This window comes from Pimephales promelas, chromosome 5 (assembly GCF_988280905.1).
Source record: "Pimephales promelas chromosome 5, fPimPro1.hap1.1, whole genome shotgun sequence".
In the NCBI taxonomy this organism is placed as follows: domain Eukaryota; kingdom Metazoa; phylum Chordata; class Actinopteri; order Cypriniformes; family Leuciscidae; genus Pimephales; species Pimephales promelas.
In genome coordinates, this window is record NC_142773.1 from 41,045,509 (window position 1) to 41,063,443 (window position 17,935).

Below are 17,935 nucleotides of genomic sequence, written 5' to 3' on the forward strand. Positions count from 1 at the left end.
TTTCAATACATTGCTAACATGAATTAACATGTTGCAAGCATTCGTTTTAACAGATTGCAGATTTGGCAAATTGTTAGCATGAATTAGCATGTTGCTAGCATGTTTTTTAAAATGTTGCTAACACGAATTAGCATGTTGTTAACATTTTTAGCATTTTGCTACCATGAATTAGCACCCCAGATAGCAAAGTGACATTGAATCAACGTAGAAACGACATTTCTCATGACATCTGACATTGTTTTGCTCATCGAATTAGCGCTGAACCAACGTCAGACGCGCCATTATTCAAAACTAACGGAAAATCGAAGCAGTTAGTTGCTTTCCTAACGTTGAAACGATGTTGATTTCAAGTTGATTTTCCGTTAGTTTTGAAGAATGGCGCGTCTGATGTTGGTTCAACGTTAATTCGATGAGCAAAACAATGTCAGATCAACGTTGTTTCAATGTCATGTTTCACGTTGATTCAATGTCAGTTTGCTGTCTGGGACGTATGTTTTAACCACCCACTTATAAAACATTGTGCCTATAGTGTCTGTGGCCGCGTCACCCGTTAGTTTCGTAAGAGCATTTTTGAAGCCCAAAGTGGGCGGATAACCGAAAATGGTCAAAGGGGTGGATTAGCTGAGGTGACGTTACGTAACTTAGTAGTGACAGCAGCGGCAATCCACCTGTCACTGTAAAGCTGGGAATATTAACATGGAGATATATGCACTGTAAAAAAATATTGTTGGTTTAACTTAAAAAAGTAAGTAACCTGGTTGCCTTAAAATTTTAAGTTCATTGAACTGGAAAAAGTGAGTTAATACAATGAAGGAGATTTATTTAACCATCAGAAACTCAAAAATATATGTTATTTGAACTAAATAAATTATTTAAGTTGATTTGACAAAAGAAAAAATGTTGTGATTACTACACTGTAAAAAATATTGTTGGTTTAACTTAAAAAAGTAAGTAACCTGGGTTGCCTTAAAATTTTAAGTTGATTGAACTGGAAAAAGTAAGTTAATACAACGAAATAGATTAATTTAACCATCGGAAACTCAAAATAATAAGTTATCTCAACTAAATAAATTATTATAAAGTTGATTTGACAAAAGAAAATATTTTGTGATAACAAATCTTGAAAATATTTTTTACAGTGTGGGATTGTTTTGGATCCTATCTCTAGTGGCTAGTCGATGAATTGCAGTTTAAGTCACTTCAGTGTTGGATTCAAGAGAGAGACTGGAGAGCATAACACATTACTAGCATTAATTAGCATGTTGCTAACATGTCCTAAGCTAATTGCTAGGCTTTGTTAGTTGTATATATATATATATATATATATATATGTTTCATTGTACAGAAAAGAGCATGTGACATAGCTCCTTAAAGTAGTCCATGGAGGAAAAAAACAAGGGTGAAAAGATGACGACTGATTTTCATTTATGGGTGAAATATTCTTGTAACATCAAGACGGCTCACATTGATCTAAGTGTGAGATTATAAGGAAAGATGTCTCTCTTTTCCACAACAGAGTTTCTGATGGATTTGAACAAAGCAAAGTGATTCTCTACTGTACGGCTCCATTGACCAGCTCACAGTCACATAACAACAAGCCACAACCATCCAGACGTTCAACTTTTCCTTCAGCCGCTGTGTAGATCTATTTAAGGCATCGAATGGATGTCATTAATTAACTTCATCTTCATATATCCTTAAACACTATTTTGTAAGCATTTCATGAAGAAATTAAAGTGGTCATATCATGCACAACTTACAGTCAAACCAACAAATATGATTTGTGATATTGTTTTACTAGTGGGTGCAGGACACTATAGTTCATTTATAATGAAATAAAATAAACTGTGACATATTATACCCCAAAAATTTGACCTGACAATGTTTTGCTTCAGTGTTTTTTCTTTAATTGTTAATGTGACCTTTTTACTCACAGACTGAACAACATTAAGCATTGCTTGGTAATTTAAAGACCTAAATTGGTATTATCTAATTGTGTAGTTAAATTTAACAGCTGACAGATATTCAACAATAAAAGGATGGACAAAACCTGTGAAATATAAACTATAAACTGTATAAATTTAAACTGATTTGATAACTCTAAGTCATATTTTATTACCATTTTCTAAACTATAGCTAATAAACTGTGATAATGTGAGAAATGTTGCTAAATTGTGTCAAAATTTTGGTTTGACTGTATATCATATATCATATCATTCCTTTTGATACGACCTCTTATATATCTATCTATCTATCTATATATATATATATATATATATATAGACCATTTCACAAGATGTAAACAACACTGGTCCAGAAGCACTTCCTGTTTCAGTTTTTTAACACTACATAAAAGCTGGGATAAAATACAACCAACAGAACATTTAAAACTGAATCAAAAAGTTAAACAAACATCTTTAAGATGTTTTCTTTACATGTGAAATAAAGAAAACAGTTAAAAAATAAAACAGGAAGTGTTTCTGGACCAGTGTTGTTTACATCTTGTGAAATGGTCTATATATATATATATATATTATATATCTTATATATATTATATATCCTCTTATATATATATATATATATATATATATATATATATATATATCTGTAACAATCAAAACCAGTTTCAGAGCCTTAAATAGATGTGGAAAAGTCAAAGGTCTGGAGGGTGTGTTTGTTGTGTTCGAGGTCTGCCAGAGCCCCAGTGCAGTATGGGAATCCTCTGACTTCTGGTCAAGGACACAAGGAGGATCAGAGGAAGGTATGAGGAACCTACTGGACGCATGATCAACCCAAGGCCTCCACCACTGCTTTTTTTGCACCTTGTTTTTCTTTCTCTCTGCAAATGAAATGTCAGAGCATTAATGAAAGCACGTCAGAAGTGACGGTGAAATTGGAAATTAAACCTTTTCCTTGTTGCTTTATGGAAAACGTGAATAATTAAATACATACACAACACTTGTATAAGAATGCTAACTTGTTTTCTAAGTTTCTAAGTAATACAGTTTTATCTGATTTTATCCGAATTACACTCTCAATGCTGTTATGATCTACATCATACCATCATCATCATCCTCATCGTTGTTTTCGTCGGGTGGGATGAGTTTCGGCTCGTCTCCGGACACCTGAGCAAGGCTGAGCATCTTCTCCTTCCCTCGCTTGAACTTCTGCTGACGCGTCTTAATACGATCCATCCTAGATTAATGCATTCATAGAGGCGACACTCTTAATAATACAATCAAATAACACATGTACATTGTTGTAATACTGTTCAAAACTTTTGGGATAGCTAAAATCTTTTTGAAAGAAGTCTTATGCTCACCAAGGCTGCATTTATTTGATCAAAAATACAGTAAAAACAGTAATATTGTGAAATATTATTACTATTTCAAATAACTGTTTTCTATGTGAATGTATTGTAAAATGTCATTTATTCCTGTTTCTCACTGTCTCTTAAGTTGCTCCATAGATCTCTTCTCCTCCTCCAGACGAGCTCTCACGGCCTTCACGATGCTGGCCTGGAACAACTCGGCTCCTCTGACAGACAGACACATGACAACACTCAATTATATGTACTTACATTCACACTTATTACCAGCGTTGGGTATCGTTTAAATATATTTCGTAGAGTTGGTTATCGTTTGAATATGCGTAGGGTATCGTAGCGTTGGGTATCGTTTGAATATTCGCAGTAGTGTATTGTAGAGTTTGGTATCGTTTGAATATTCGTAGGGTATCGTAGAATTTGGTATAGTTTGAATATTCGTAGGGTATCGTAGCGTTGGGTATCGTTTGAATATTCGCAGTAGTGTATTGTAGAGTTTGGTATCGTTTGAATATTCGTAGGGTATCGTAGAGTTTGATATCGTTTGAATATTCGTAGGGTATCGTAGAGTTTGGTATCGTTTCAATATTCGTAGGGTATCGTAGAGTTTGGTATCGTTTGAATATTCGTAGGGTATCGTAGAGTTTGGTATCGTTTGAATATTCGTAGGGTATCGTAGAGTTTGGTATAGTTTGAATATTCGTAGGGTATCGTAGAGTTTGGTATCGTTTGAATATTCGTAGGGTATCATAGAGTTTGGTATAGTTTGAATATTCGTAGGGTATCGTAGCGTTGGTTATCGTTTGAATATTCGTAGGGTATCTGGAGTTTGGTATCGTTTGAATATTCGTAGGGTATCGTAGAGTTGGTTATCGTTTGAATATTCGTACGGTATCGTAGCATTGGGTATCGTTTGAATATTCGTAGGGTTTCGTAGAGTTTGGTATCGTTTGAATATTCATAAGGTAACGTAGAGTGGTATATCATTTAAATATTCTTAAGGTATAGTAGAGTTTGGTATCGTTTAAATATTCGTACGGTAATGTAGAGTTGGATATCATTTAAATATTCTTAAGGTATCGTAGAGTTTGGTATCGTTTGAATATTCGTATGGTATCGTAGAGTTGGGAATCGTTTGAATATTCGTAGGGTATCGTAGAGTTTGGTATCGTTTGAATATTCGTACGGTAATGTAGAGTTGGATATCATTTAAATATTCTTAAGGTATCGTAGAGTTTGGTATCGTTTGAATATTCGTATGGTATCGTAGAGTTGGGAATCGTTTGAATATTCGTAGGGTATCGTAGAGTTTGGTATCGTTTGAATATTCGTACGGTAATGTAGAGTTGGATATCATTTAAATATTCTTAAGGTATCGTAGAGTTTGGTATCGTTTGAATATTCGTATGGTATCGTAGAGTTGGGAATCGTTTGAATATTCGTATGGTATCGTAGAGTTGGGAATCGTTTGAATATTCGTAGGGTATCGTAGAGTTTGGTATCGTTTGAATATTCGTACGGTAATGTAGAGTTGGATATCATTTAAATATTCTTAAGGTATCGTAGAGTTTGGTATCGTTTGAATATTCGTAGGGTATCGTAGAGTTGGGAATCGTTTGAATATTCATACGGTATCGTAGAGTTGGGAATCGTTTGAATATTCGTAGGGTATCGTAGAGTTTGGTATCGTTTGAATATTCGTAGGGTATCGTAGAGTTTGGTATCGTTTCAATATTCATAAGGTAACGTAGAGTTTGGTATCGTTTGAATATTCGTAGGGTATCGTAGAGTTTGGTATCGTTTGAATATTCGTACGGTAATGTAGAGTTGGATATCATTTAAATATTCTTAAGGTATCGTAGAGTTTGGTATCGTTTGAATATTCGTATGGTATCGTAGAGTTGGGAATCGTTTGAATATTCGTATGGTATCGTAGAGTTGGGAATCGTTTGAATATTCGTAGGGTATCGTAGAGTTTGGTATCGTTTGAATATTCGTACGGTAATGTAGAGTTGGATATCATTTAAATATTCTTAAGGTATCGTAGAGTTTGGTATCGTTTGAATATTCGTAGGGTATCGTAGAGGTGGGAATCGTTTGAATATTCATACGGTATCGTAGAGTTGGGAATCGTTTGAATATTCATACGGTATCGTAGAGTTTGGTATCGTTTGAATATTCGTAGGGTATCGTAGAGTTTGGTATCGTTTCAATATTCATAAGGTAACGTAGAGTTTGGTATCGTTTGAATATTCGTAGGGTATCGTAGAGTTTGGTATCGTTTGAATATTCGTACGGTAATGTAGAGTTGGATATCATTTAAATATTCTTAAGGTATCGTAGAGTTTGGTATCGTTTGAATATTCGTATGGTATCGTAGAGTTGGGAATCGTTTGAATATTCGTATGGTATCGTAGAGTTGGGAATCGTTTGAATATTCGTAGGGTATCGTAGAGTTTGGTATCGTTTGAATATTCGTACGGTAATGTAGAGTTGGATATCATTTAAATATTCTTAAGGTATCGTAGAGTTTGGTATCGTTTGAATATTCGTAGGGTATCGTAGAGTTGGGAATCGTTTGAATATTCGTAGGGTATCGTAGAGTTGGGAATCGTTTGAATATTCGTACGGTATCGTAGAGTTGGGAATGGTTTGAATATTCGTAGGGTATCGTAGAGTTTGGTATCGTTTGAATATTCGTAGGGTATCGTAGAGTTTGGTATCGTTTCAATATTCATAAGGTAACGTAGAGTTTGGTATCGTTTGAATATTCGTAGGGTATCGTAGAGTTTGGTATCGTTTGAATATTCGTACGGTAATGTAGAGTTGGATATCATTTAAATATTCTTAAGGTATCGTAGAGTTTGGTATCGTTTGAATATTCGTAGGGTATCGTAGAGTTGGGAATCGTTTGAATATTCGTAGGGTATCATAGAGTTGGGAATCGTTTGAATATTCGTACGGTATCGTAGAGTTGGGAATCGTTTGAATATTCGTAGGGTATCGTAGAGTTTGGTATCGTTTGAATATTCGTAGGGTATCGTAGAGTTTGGTATCGTTTCAATATTCATAAGGTAACGTAGAGTGGTATATCATTTAAATATTCTTAAGGTATCGTAGAGTTTGGTATCGTTTGAATATTCGTACGGTAATGTAGAGTTGGATATCATTTAAATATTCTTAAGGTATCGTAAAGTTTGGTATCGTTTGAATATTCGTATGGTATCGTAGAGTTGGGAATCGTTTGAATATTCGTAGGGTATCGTTGAGTTTGGTATCGTTTGAATATTCGTACGGTATCGTAGCATTGGGAATCGTTTGAATATTCGTAGGGTATCGTTGAGTTTGGTATCGTTTGAATAGTCGTAGAGTTGGATTTCGTTTAAATATTCGAAAGCTATCGTAAAGTATAACAAAATATAATATTTTCAGGACTTTCAGGTCAAATTCAAGCACTTTAAGCACCTTGTACGAACCCAGTCTAAAGTATCCAGATAGAAATTTATTGCCCATTTTCAATGGAAAAGTGCCCAAGCAACAATCGCTCGGCAAGATTGCCCAGCAACATTGCTCAAAGAGTTGCCCTGTGTTTCATCACCTTTAAAGACTGACTGTGTTTGCGAGGATATTTTTACATATTTTGTGCAAAAGTGTCTATTCAATGCAAAAAGACACGGCACAGAGAACAGTGCGCTGGACTTCTTGAGCTTGAATGGATTAACATATTAAAATGCACACAAAGGAATCGATAAGAGGAATCGGAATTTTGAAAATCTGCTTATTATAATATACTACAAGGGTTACATTAATGTAACAACTGCAGATATAAGAATAAATCTCAAGCAAAAATGTCAATGCTAACAAATCTGCATCAAATGTCATACCGAGATGCGAGGATCTGTCCGGCGCGGATGTCTGCGACCACATGGAGGAAGTAGTAGCTCATGAAGACACGTCTCTGCAGCAGGAGGAACGTAAAGCAGATGCTGTCCCAGATAATCCCGGCCTCATCCTTCGGGAGCACACACTGATTTGTAGTCGTAGTTGAAGAAGGGCCTGAAGACACACAAAAAACATATAAAGGCATTAGAGCAGTGTTTCTAAAACCTTGATCCTGGAGGCACACCAACAGTGCACATTTTGGAAGTATCTCTTATCCGAGCCATCCATGTCTGAAATCGCGCCCTAATAGGGCTCAACAGCTAGAGAATACCCACAATGCACTGTGAGAGTCGCGAGTCGAATTAATTCTCACGTCTGACCAGAAGATGGCGCAGCTTAATCAGCCCATTTTATAAACTGCTGGTCCAATGTGGCTACAGCGTAATATCATACAGGTATAATAAAGGTTTATACATAGCCTACTAGTCTCCGAGACAGAGGTCAAGATAAATCTTTTCATTACTACAGGAGCTGCCAGTTTGCTAAATTTCAGATAGCTGCTAAAAAGCAAGCACAAAATATGCAAGAGGCAGCCATTCTGGCACACTCAGTGTCCGAATTCACTCACTCGTATCATTCATTCCTTCAAGTAATGTAGGGAATAATGAATGAGGGGATAGGGGGCGATAACGAGCACAGCTTTGGAGTCTCTTATAATGAACTGACGAGTTAAATCAGGTGTTTTTGATTAGGAAGATTTCGAAAATGTGCATTAAGCTGAGCAAACAAGCATAAAAATATGCTGGACACAAATATTGGATAAAATATTCCAACTTAATATCATTACTTTCTATATCGAAAAATATTTGTAATCAACAGTTTGTGGAAACCACATTCTCTCGTTACTGCAATGCATTCTGGGAGTGAAGGATATATGCTAACACTTTACAACAAAAACGTTTGTTGCCATTAGTTAATGCATTAACTAATTTTAACAATGAGAAACACATTTGTTAAAATATTAATCCTTATTAACAGTAATACAACTTATAAAACACAGTTGTTAGTTCATGTCAGCTCAGGTTAATATTAATAATATTAACAGTTGAAACTTTGGATTTTAATAATGTATTGGTAAATGTTTAAATTAACATTGACTAAATTTAATAAATGCTTACAAAGCATTTTTCATCGTTAGTTCATGCTATCTTTGAAGGCACACAACCCACTATCGCAATTATGATACCTTAAAATAATGCCTTTGTAGGCAGCTCACCATGTGTGATTAATTAATGTAGCAAAGGTTAGATCCAAACAGTTTGTCCAACTTCAACCCACACAATTGCTCCTGTTGTTCCTTACCTTGTAGATCTTTGTATTCTTTTATGGTGCAAGCAAGACTGAGCAGCTGAATTAACCAGCAGTTGTTCTTTATCAAAGTGTTGATATAACCACACGCCAAAATCTGTGAAAAAATACACCAGAAAAATGCACAAAAAATCCATTTAATTAGCAAAACTTCAATTTCAATTTCACTACAACTCTATTCATTTCGTGATTCACTTATTTTCTCTGTTTGTGCAGTTAATAGCCCCTCAAAATATTAAAATATTTATAAGAAATAAAACGTCACTGTTACACTTAATTTTTGACTGATGTTCATGTTAAAAAAAAAGCAAAAAAATAAAATAAATAAATAAATAATTTAAATTCTTTAAATAATAATAAAGTTAATAAAAAATGATATATTATATAAATAAATGATTAAATACACAATTAATAAAATATAACTTTGAACATTTGTTTGTGATCATTTATAGCATTATTTTTGGATTGTTCAAAATAATTTCATTTTCAGGGTTACGTTTGAGATGGGAAGTCCGATTCCTTTTCGTAAACTGGTTCTTTCGGACAGTTTCAATGAACTGATTCACTAGTGCTCGCGCAATGACGTCATGTTGTGAAATGGGGATGTTTTACATGTCTAAATAAACTAGCACATTCAATGGAGTCTAGCAACCCTAGTATTTACTGCACTATGGATGAAAACAAATATCAGATTGCACTCACAGCAAAGACGTTCTTCATTGTGATGACGAACACGTTGTAAGCGATGAGGAAGTCCCAGTAACGGAGGATCTTCTTGATTGGCTTGAGTAAGAGATCGCCGCCGAACAGCAGGAAGTAGAAGCACGCCACCAGATAACCCATGCAGAAGATGCTGATCCGAGTCGTGCCCGTGATGAAGATGATGGTCAGGACGAACCAGAACAGGTAGCTAAACATGATCACCTTCAGCATGTCCAGGTACGACCTGGCAGAATTACAGCAGAGTAATGTTTAAATGACGTTTGTCTGGCTATCATCTGGCTATCATGAGATTAGTGCATCTAATAACATGCCAAAGGTGCTCAGACAGGACAGTACACTGCAAATCTGCATGCATTCTATTATGTATATGCATTATGAAAGGGTGTAGAATAATAATTTGAAAGGGCACCAGAGCCATTTATAAACATTTATAAATGTCTGCATTTTAAACTAGCAGAGGAGAAAAATGAACAACAAAAAAATGTAACTGATACTAAAAACATTGTTTCATATGACAATTACGAAAGATCAAATAGGAAAAAAAAGAACTAAAATGTCACTGTTACACTTCATTTTTGACTGATGTTCATGTTCAAAAAAAAAGCACAAAAAATAAATAAATAAATAAATTCTTTAAATAATAATAAAGTTTAATTATAAAATTAATTATAAAAAATATATAAAAAATAAATTTGATTAAAATCAAATATTAAACTATTAAATAGACAGAAAATATATAAATAAAGAATTTGATTTATATAAATAAATAAAACTGTGATTAAACATAATTTAATTAATTAAATATAATGACTCCTAATCATTCATTTTTCTACATTATGCTTGAAAATAAGCATATTTATGTTTGAAAATAAAACCAATTATGGTTGAAAATAAAATAGAACTAAAATAAAAAAAAAGTCAAACAAATAGTGATAATTTAATAAACTAGCAAAGTAGAAAGTATGATAATTATGAAAGATCAAATGGAATAATAATTAAAAAAAATTAAATAATAATAAAGTTAATAACAAATATATAAATAATATAATATATAATAAAATATTAAACTATTAAATAGACAGAAAATATATAAAAGATTAATATAAAGAAATACAAATGTGATTAAACAATTTAATTAATTAAAAATAATGACTCCCAATATATATGTAAATAACCATGTTTATGGTTGAAAATAAACCAATTATGGTTGAAAATAACCATATTTACGGTTGAAACACAAAAAAAATAGTGATAATTTAATAAACTAGCAAAGTAGAAAGTATTTTAACAGCAAAAAAAAAAAAAAAAAACAGTTAAATTTTAAGTGCACTGTAGAAGTATGCAAACATAATTGCAGCCATCATTTATTTAAATGAGATGATGTCACAACCGGTTATGCTTCATTTCCTATATAATTTCAGACATCCTGGCCGGCGTAATTCTAATGAGCGGATCGATTCCCAGAGCAGTTCCTTCACATGTATATGGAAGCGACGCACACTAAAAGCTTGCACATGTCTTGTTATGCCACTCCAGAGGTTAAAGCACATCTCCTGTCTTTTCACAGTGTGTGTACACACACTGGACGTTGTGTTCAGCCACAGGCCTGTACTAAGAGCTCTGATGAAAAGCTGAGATGTTTTGATATGGACCTGCATTGATGGACCACAACAAGAAGATGCTTCCTCCACTTAAATCAATCACCTAGTAGAAAAAAGATCAGTCCATACTTAAAAGCTACTTATTGGGTTAGAGCGCAGACAGAGAGAGAGCGAGTGATGCTGCCTTATGGATTTTTCCTGCAATATGATCCATGGAAATTCTTGGAAAGTGAGAGAAAGAGGATCATGTAGAGTGAGTGACAGGCAAAGACCTCAATAAACTGCTATCTATCTATCTATCTATCTATCTATCTATCTATCTATCTATCTATCTATCTATCTATCTATCTATCTATCTATCTATCTATCTATCTATCTATCTATCTATCTATCTATGTCTATCTGTCTATCTATCTATCTATCTATCTATCTATCTATCTATCTATCTATCTATCTATCTATCTATCTATCTATCTATCTATCTATCTGTCTGTCTGTCTGTCTGTCTGTCTGTCTGTCTGTCTGTCTGTCTGTCTATCTATCTATCTATCTGTCTATCTGTCTGTCTGTCTATCTGTCTGTCTGTCTGTCTATCTGTCTGTCTGTCTGTCTATTAGGGGTAGCACGGTTCACGAAACCGACGGTTCGGTTTGTATCACGGTTTTAGGGTCACGGTTTTCGGTTCTGTACGGTTCTTGTTATTTTTTTCTTTTAATCTTTAACACTCCAGAAATGTACTTCAGCATGTGATTATATAGCTAAATTATCCACACTTTAGGATACAGTGTAAAAAAATGATATTCATGCAATCATGCACAAACTGAATTTGACTCTTTGACTTTAAGCACATTTTGGGACTATCTCAGAGGAAAGCTAGGTGAGATTTTGACACAGAAAGAGAGAAGACATTGACATGCTTTTTCGTTTATTTGGCAAAAAAAAGGAGAATGTGTATCACTATTTCTACAAGAACTTGTCCATTTTTATCACACAAATCTTATTTACACAAAGAAATTAACTTGCATTTATCAACTGCCAACTTTTGTAGCTCTTACAAAAATTCTATCTTTTAAAAGACAAAAAGAGGAACTCTTAAAACACTGTCTTTTAAGAATAAGTCAAAATACACGAAACCTCATTGCCTATAATTAGCTATAGCAATAGCGAAGGCCATAAACATAAAGTTAAACATAAGTTCAACCTCAACACAAAAGACAGTATCAACAATGCTTCTATTCCCAGAGAGTGAGGGTACCTTTTTTTCACTTGAAATTAAAGTGCAGGATTTGAAAACATTTGACTGAAGCTCTTATCTAAACATAAAGTGCCACTGTAGCGTTATATTAAAATTAGGGCTGTGCAAAAATTAATTGCGATTAATCGCATCCAAAATAAAAGTCTGTGTTTACATAATATATTTGTGTGTGCTGTGTATAATTATTTTGTATATATAAATACCTATGCATCCATGTATATATTTAATAATTATTTGCGCTTAAATTTTGTATATATATATAAATACATAATCTATATTATATAAATATAAATATTTTATATATGAATAACACATTTTCTTAAATATATACATGCATGTGTGTGTATTTATATATACAAAATAATTATATACAGCACACACAAATATTTTATGTAAACACAGACTTTTATTTTGGATGCGATTAATCGCAATTAATTTTTGCACAGCCCTAATTAAAATATCATAACATGAAATCCAAAATGTTCCCACACACCGGACTTATACCATAGACTTATACGACGCTGGCGCATCCTCCAACTCCCTCATCTCTCCCACTTGCCATTTCTCCGCGTGCCGTGACCTGCAGCGCTCCATACTCCACTTTTACCGGCTTGTTTCCTAACTTGAACCGGCGCTGCACAGAGCGATCGGTAATGACATCAAATACCACGAAAGTGATGAATGCATACGGAGCCCTCGCTCTCGCACTAGTTTGATGTTATTCACCGATCGCTCTGTGCAGCGCCGGTCCAAGTCGAACAAGTTTATGTCGTGCGAAAAGAAAACACACGTCACACACGGGCACGAGGTTACATTGCGCATGCGTCGAACCGTGAGACGCACACACGCTCCGAACCGAGACAAGCGAACCGAACGGTTCGGGTGTTTTTAGATTGTACCGTGCCACCCCTACTATCTATCTGTCTGTCTATTTTCTATCCATCTATCCATCCATCCATCCGTCCGTCCGTCCGTCTGTCACTCTATCTATCTGTCTGTCTGTCTGTCTGTCTGTCTGTCTATCTATCTATCTATCTATCTGTCTGTCTGTCTATCTATCTATCTATCTGTCTATCTATCTGTCTGTCTATCTGTCTATCTATCTATCTGTATATCTGTCTATTTATCTGTCTGTCTATCTGTCTATATCTATCTACTTTGCAACAGTTCTCTGATGACACACACAGTATTAGCAGTGAAACGCAGTAAGGATGTGTGTTGTGTGTGTTGCAGTGTGTAATGGACCTGCAGTGAATGAAGTCTGGTACTGGATTGTGAACACTGAACGATGCGGCGTCCAGATCTCTGCAGATCTCCACGTTATCTCCCGCCATCAGACGAACGGCCGCTTTGTTCTCTTCGTCAAACACCTGCCTCTGCAGCGACGCACACAGCAACAGCATGAAGTCATCTACATCAGACACAGGGAGGGAGACGACACGTTTAACGGCCGATATGGAGGACAAAGACGTCTATTGACCGCTGATTCTTTATTTAATACTTTAAGACATTCATTTATCTGGTTTTGTCTGTCAGAGACTGCAAACACTGTGATTCGTGGCGCTCTCTTATTGAGGTATTATCGTAGGACAGTTTAAGATGATTATTTGAATTGATTTAGTTTGAACACGGTTTCATGTTTACGTGTTCTACTAAGAAGCAAAACACCTCAAATGTGAAATGGCAACACATTAATGCTGTTCGTTTCTGAGGCAGAACTCACAGACGAGGAATAAGGAGTTGGGTTGAGTGTGGAAATCAGGGAGGTAAAGCCACTTAATGACGTTAGACTCTATCTTGCTCTTAGGATGCCTCCAGGGATAATCTAGAAACAAAGAGAAGTTTAAGAATTAAATATTATTCATGCCTGGAAACGGATAAAACAAGGAAATAAATGGCATACAAACACAGTGCAGAGAAAGAGAATAACAGATGTCATATCACATCACAGTGTTGAACCACTGTGCTTGTTGCTATTTTATTTGACATTATATATTATAATTACATTTTTTTTTCAAACATTAACTCAACTTACTGAGTTAATAAGTCAATGTCCTATAAACTGTCTAAGAACCTATTAAATACACATGTTTGAAAAGGCCCAGAGCGACACACACCTGCACAAGCAGCCCCTGGGATTCCAATGCAAATTAAATACTGGAAGGTGATCATGCAGGCCAGAAAGCAGCAGTATTTGGGCCATATCTCCGCGATAGCTTTCCTCCGGCGTCTGAACATCACCAACGCCAGAGCGAAACCGTGCAGCATGGAGTAGAAATCCATCCGCTGACCCATCACATTAATCGCCAACAGGAAACACACCTGAAACAACACATTCAGAGAAGAAATGGAGGAACATGGAACGAGAAACATCCATCAAATGATTGATAGACAGATAGATATACCAATATATAGAGAAAGACAGACTAATATATATATATACATATATATATATATATATATATATATATAGACAGACAGATAAATAGACACACAGACAGAAAGACAGACAGATAGACCAATATATATAGACAGACAGAAAGAAAGACCAAATATATATATTATATATATATATATATAGACAGATAGACAGACAGATAGATAGATAGACCAATATATATATATATATACATAGATAGACAGACAGATAGATAGATCAATATAGATAGATAGACATACAGAAAGACAGACAGACCAAAATATATAGATAGATGGATAGACAGACAGACAGAACGATATAGATAGACAGACATACAGAAAGACAGATAGATAGGCCAATATAGCTAGACAGTCAAATAGATAGACAGACAGACAGACAGACAGACCAATATTGATAGACAGACAGACAGATAGATAGAGCAATATAGATAGATAGACATACAGAAAGACAGATAGACAGACAGATAGACCAATGTATATAGACAGACAGAAAGACAGACAGACAGATCAATATAGCTAGACAGTCAAATAGATAGACAGACATATAGACCAATATAGATAGACAGACAGACAGACAGAACGATATAGACAGACAGACATACAGAAAGACAGATAGATAGACCAATATATATAGACAGACAGAAATACAGACAGACAGATCAATATAGCTAGACAGTCAAATAGATAGACAGACAGACAGACAGACAGACCAATATTGATAGACAGACAGACAGATAGATAGAGCAATATAGATAGATAGACATACAGAAAGACAGACAGACAGACAGATAGACAGATAGACAGATCAATATAGCTAGACAGTCAAATAGATAGACAGACATATAGACCAATATAGATAGACAGACAGACAGACAGACAGACAGACAGACAGACCAATATAGATAGATAGACAGACAGACAGACAGACAGACCAATATTGATAGACAAACAGACAGACAGATAGATAGAGCAATATAGATATATAGACATACAGAAAGACAGACAGACAGACAGACAGACAGACAGACAGATAGACAGATAGACAGATCAATATAGCTAGACAGTCAAATAGATAGACAGACATATAGACCAATATAGATAGACAGACAGACAGACAGACAGACCAATATAGATAGATAGACAGACAGACAGACAGACCAATATTGATAGACAAACAGACAGACAGATAGATAGAGCAATATAGATATATAGACATACAGAAAGACAGACAGACAGACAGACCAATATATAGACAGACAGACAGAAAAAAGAGAGACTGACAGACAGACCAATACATATAGACATTGAATAATATATATATAGACATCCAGACCAATATATATATATATATAGACAGACAGACAGACAAATATTTACCTCTAAACCAAATTTGTAGAAGAAATAGTTTATGAAGTATTTGGCACAATTGATGATTCCGTGGTCGAGGTGTTGTCGGGTGATATCGTGAAAGATGGTTCGAGAGGGAGGAGGAGAGAGTTGGTTTCTCAGCCGGAAAAACTCCTGATGCCTGTAAATGGTGACCTCGAACGCCAAGATGGCCAACATCAACAAGTTATTCTGGGAAAGAAGGAAAACGATTGAACGATTCTTAGCAATAAACAGAAATTGTAAACTGTGACCAAACGTTGTTTTGGAGTTATTGAATGATAAAGTCATATTTCTTTGAAAAGTGTGTCTCCTCACCCTCAGGTAGAGTAGTGTTGGTTTAAACTTCTCCAGACCGACCCAGTTGGCAGGATCTACAGGTTCCCGGTACAGTAGGGACGTATTCATGTATTTCTTCTGCGTCTCTGTGTAGTTCTCGTGCTATAAAAGCACGTTCACATGATTAAATATCAAATCTATTAAACTCAATTTGGATAAGTATTTGACATTAATGACTGCATCTGAAACCGATGACACATTTGATGAGTTGACACCCACCATAATACAAATGCTTGAGTAGTTTTTGGGTTCGATGGACTTTAGCTGGTAAAACATCTTGCAGACGATGATAACACACGTCCATACAGTGCACACGCTTGACGCGAGAACTCGAAACTGCTTATATGGCAGCGCAAACGCCCACGAGATCAAAAACACATAGTTCAGCAGCGAGACCTGCAACAGACACACCACAAACAGACCCAGCGTCAGATTACCGAACGACGTTCGTGTTTGCGTTTGGAAAAGTGGGCGGAGCTTCGACCTCTTTGACGGACAGCAGGATGATGTAGGTGGAGACGATCTTGGTGATGTGCATCTCGAGGAGCCACCAGATGAAGAGCTTCAGCTTGTGGAAATACTCCAGGAACTTGAGGAACAGGACTGTGAGCCGGTCCACCACCAAATGCCACTTATTCTTGAGGTCTGAAACAGAAGCGAGGGAGAAATCGGACTGTTTTTCTTCCAAGAATTACATAGAAGTAAAATACTTGAACTAAACACAGAGGCAACAGAAAGGCTGGTAAAATGAGAGTTAATGTAATGCTGCGTTCAAATGAACGGGCACGTATAAATGCACTATTAGCTCGGCTCATCTTTTATCATCTAAAGACAAACAACAGAGCAGCAGAACTAGCCGGTAGTTTCATGCTTTACAGGGTTTTAATCCAAGTTACTCTGAAGCACCCTTAACTGCTTTAATAACGCCATACTGCACTTTTTTCATTGTGTGTGTGTGTGCTCATGTTTATATTACATTGTGAGGACCAAATATCCCCACAAGAATAGCAAAACGTGAAATCACCTACATTGTGAGGACTAGCCAAGGGACCCCGCGACGGAAATTGATTAATGGACATATTAATTATGTTTTTTTGAAAATGTAAAAGAGCAGAAAGTTATGGGTAGGTTTAGGGGTCAGGTTTATATGTGTGTGTGTGTGTGTGATGGGTAGGTTTAGGGGTCGGGTTAGTGTAAGGACACAGAATATACAGTAGAGTTTGTACAGTATAAAAAACATTACATCTATGGAGAGTCCCCACAAAGATAGTGGACCAGACGTGTGTGTGTGTGTGTGTGGTTCAGGTTAAACCATATGAAAATTAAAAAATGCATAAAGTTTTCTGTGGTGGGTAGGTTTGATGAAAAAATAAATAAATGTAAATAAAATAAATAAAAATAAAATAGGAAATAAAATAATATAAATAAAAATAAAATTTAAAAATAAAAATAAAATAAAATAAATAAAAATAAAATAAACGTGTGTGTGTGTGTGTGTGTGTGGTTCAGGTAGACTATATGAAAATTAAAAAATGCATGAAGTTTTCTGTGGTGGGTAGGTTTGATGAAAAAATAAATAAATGAAAATAAAAATAAAATAAATAAAAATAAAATAGG

At 35.2% G+C, this 17,935-nt stretch overlaps 1 protein-coding gene across 2 annotated transcripts in view; it reads right to left on the bottom strand.

Moving 5' to 3' along the window:
• Positions 1 to 17,935, bottom strand: part of piezo2b (piezo-type mechanosensitive ion channel component 2b) — a 116,122-nt gene that overhangs the window by 39,760 nt on the left and 58,427 nt on the right. For both annotated transcript variants that reach the window (XM_089131546.1, XM_089131545.1), the window contains exons 19-31: positions 16,803 to 16,963; positions 16,538 to 16,714; positions 16,298 to 16,420; positions 15,971 to 16,171; positions 14,272 to 14,476; positions 13,878 to 13,979; positions 13,400 to 13,565; positions 9,278 to 9,521; positions 8,570 to 8,672; positions 7,210 to 7,381; positions 3,448 to 3,537; positions 3,062 to 3,195; positions 2,777 to 2,839 (exon numbers count right to left, since the gene is read on the bottom strand). In XM_089131546.1, coding sequence (XP_088987672.1) covers positions 2,777 to 2,839; positions 3,062 to 3,195; positions 3,448 to 3,537; positions 7,210 to 7,381; positions 8,570 to 8,672; positions 9,278 to 9,521; positions 13,400 to 13,565; positions 13,878 to 13,979; positions 14,272 to 14,476; positions 15,971 to 16,171; positions 16,298 to 16,420; positions 16,538 to 16,714; positions 16,803 to 16,963 — 1,941 coding nt within the window. The remainder of the gene's footprint in view (positions 1 to 2,776; positions 2,840 to 3,061; positions 3,196 to 3,447; positions 3,538 to 7,209; positions 7,382 to 8,569; positions 8,673 to 9,277; positions 9,522 to 13,399; positions 13,566 to 13,877; positions 13,980 to 14,271; positions 14,477 to 15,970; positions 16,172 to 16,297; positions 16,421 to 16,537; positions 16,715 to 16,802; positions 16,964 to 17,935) is intronic.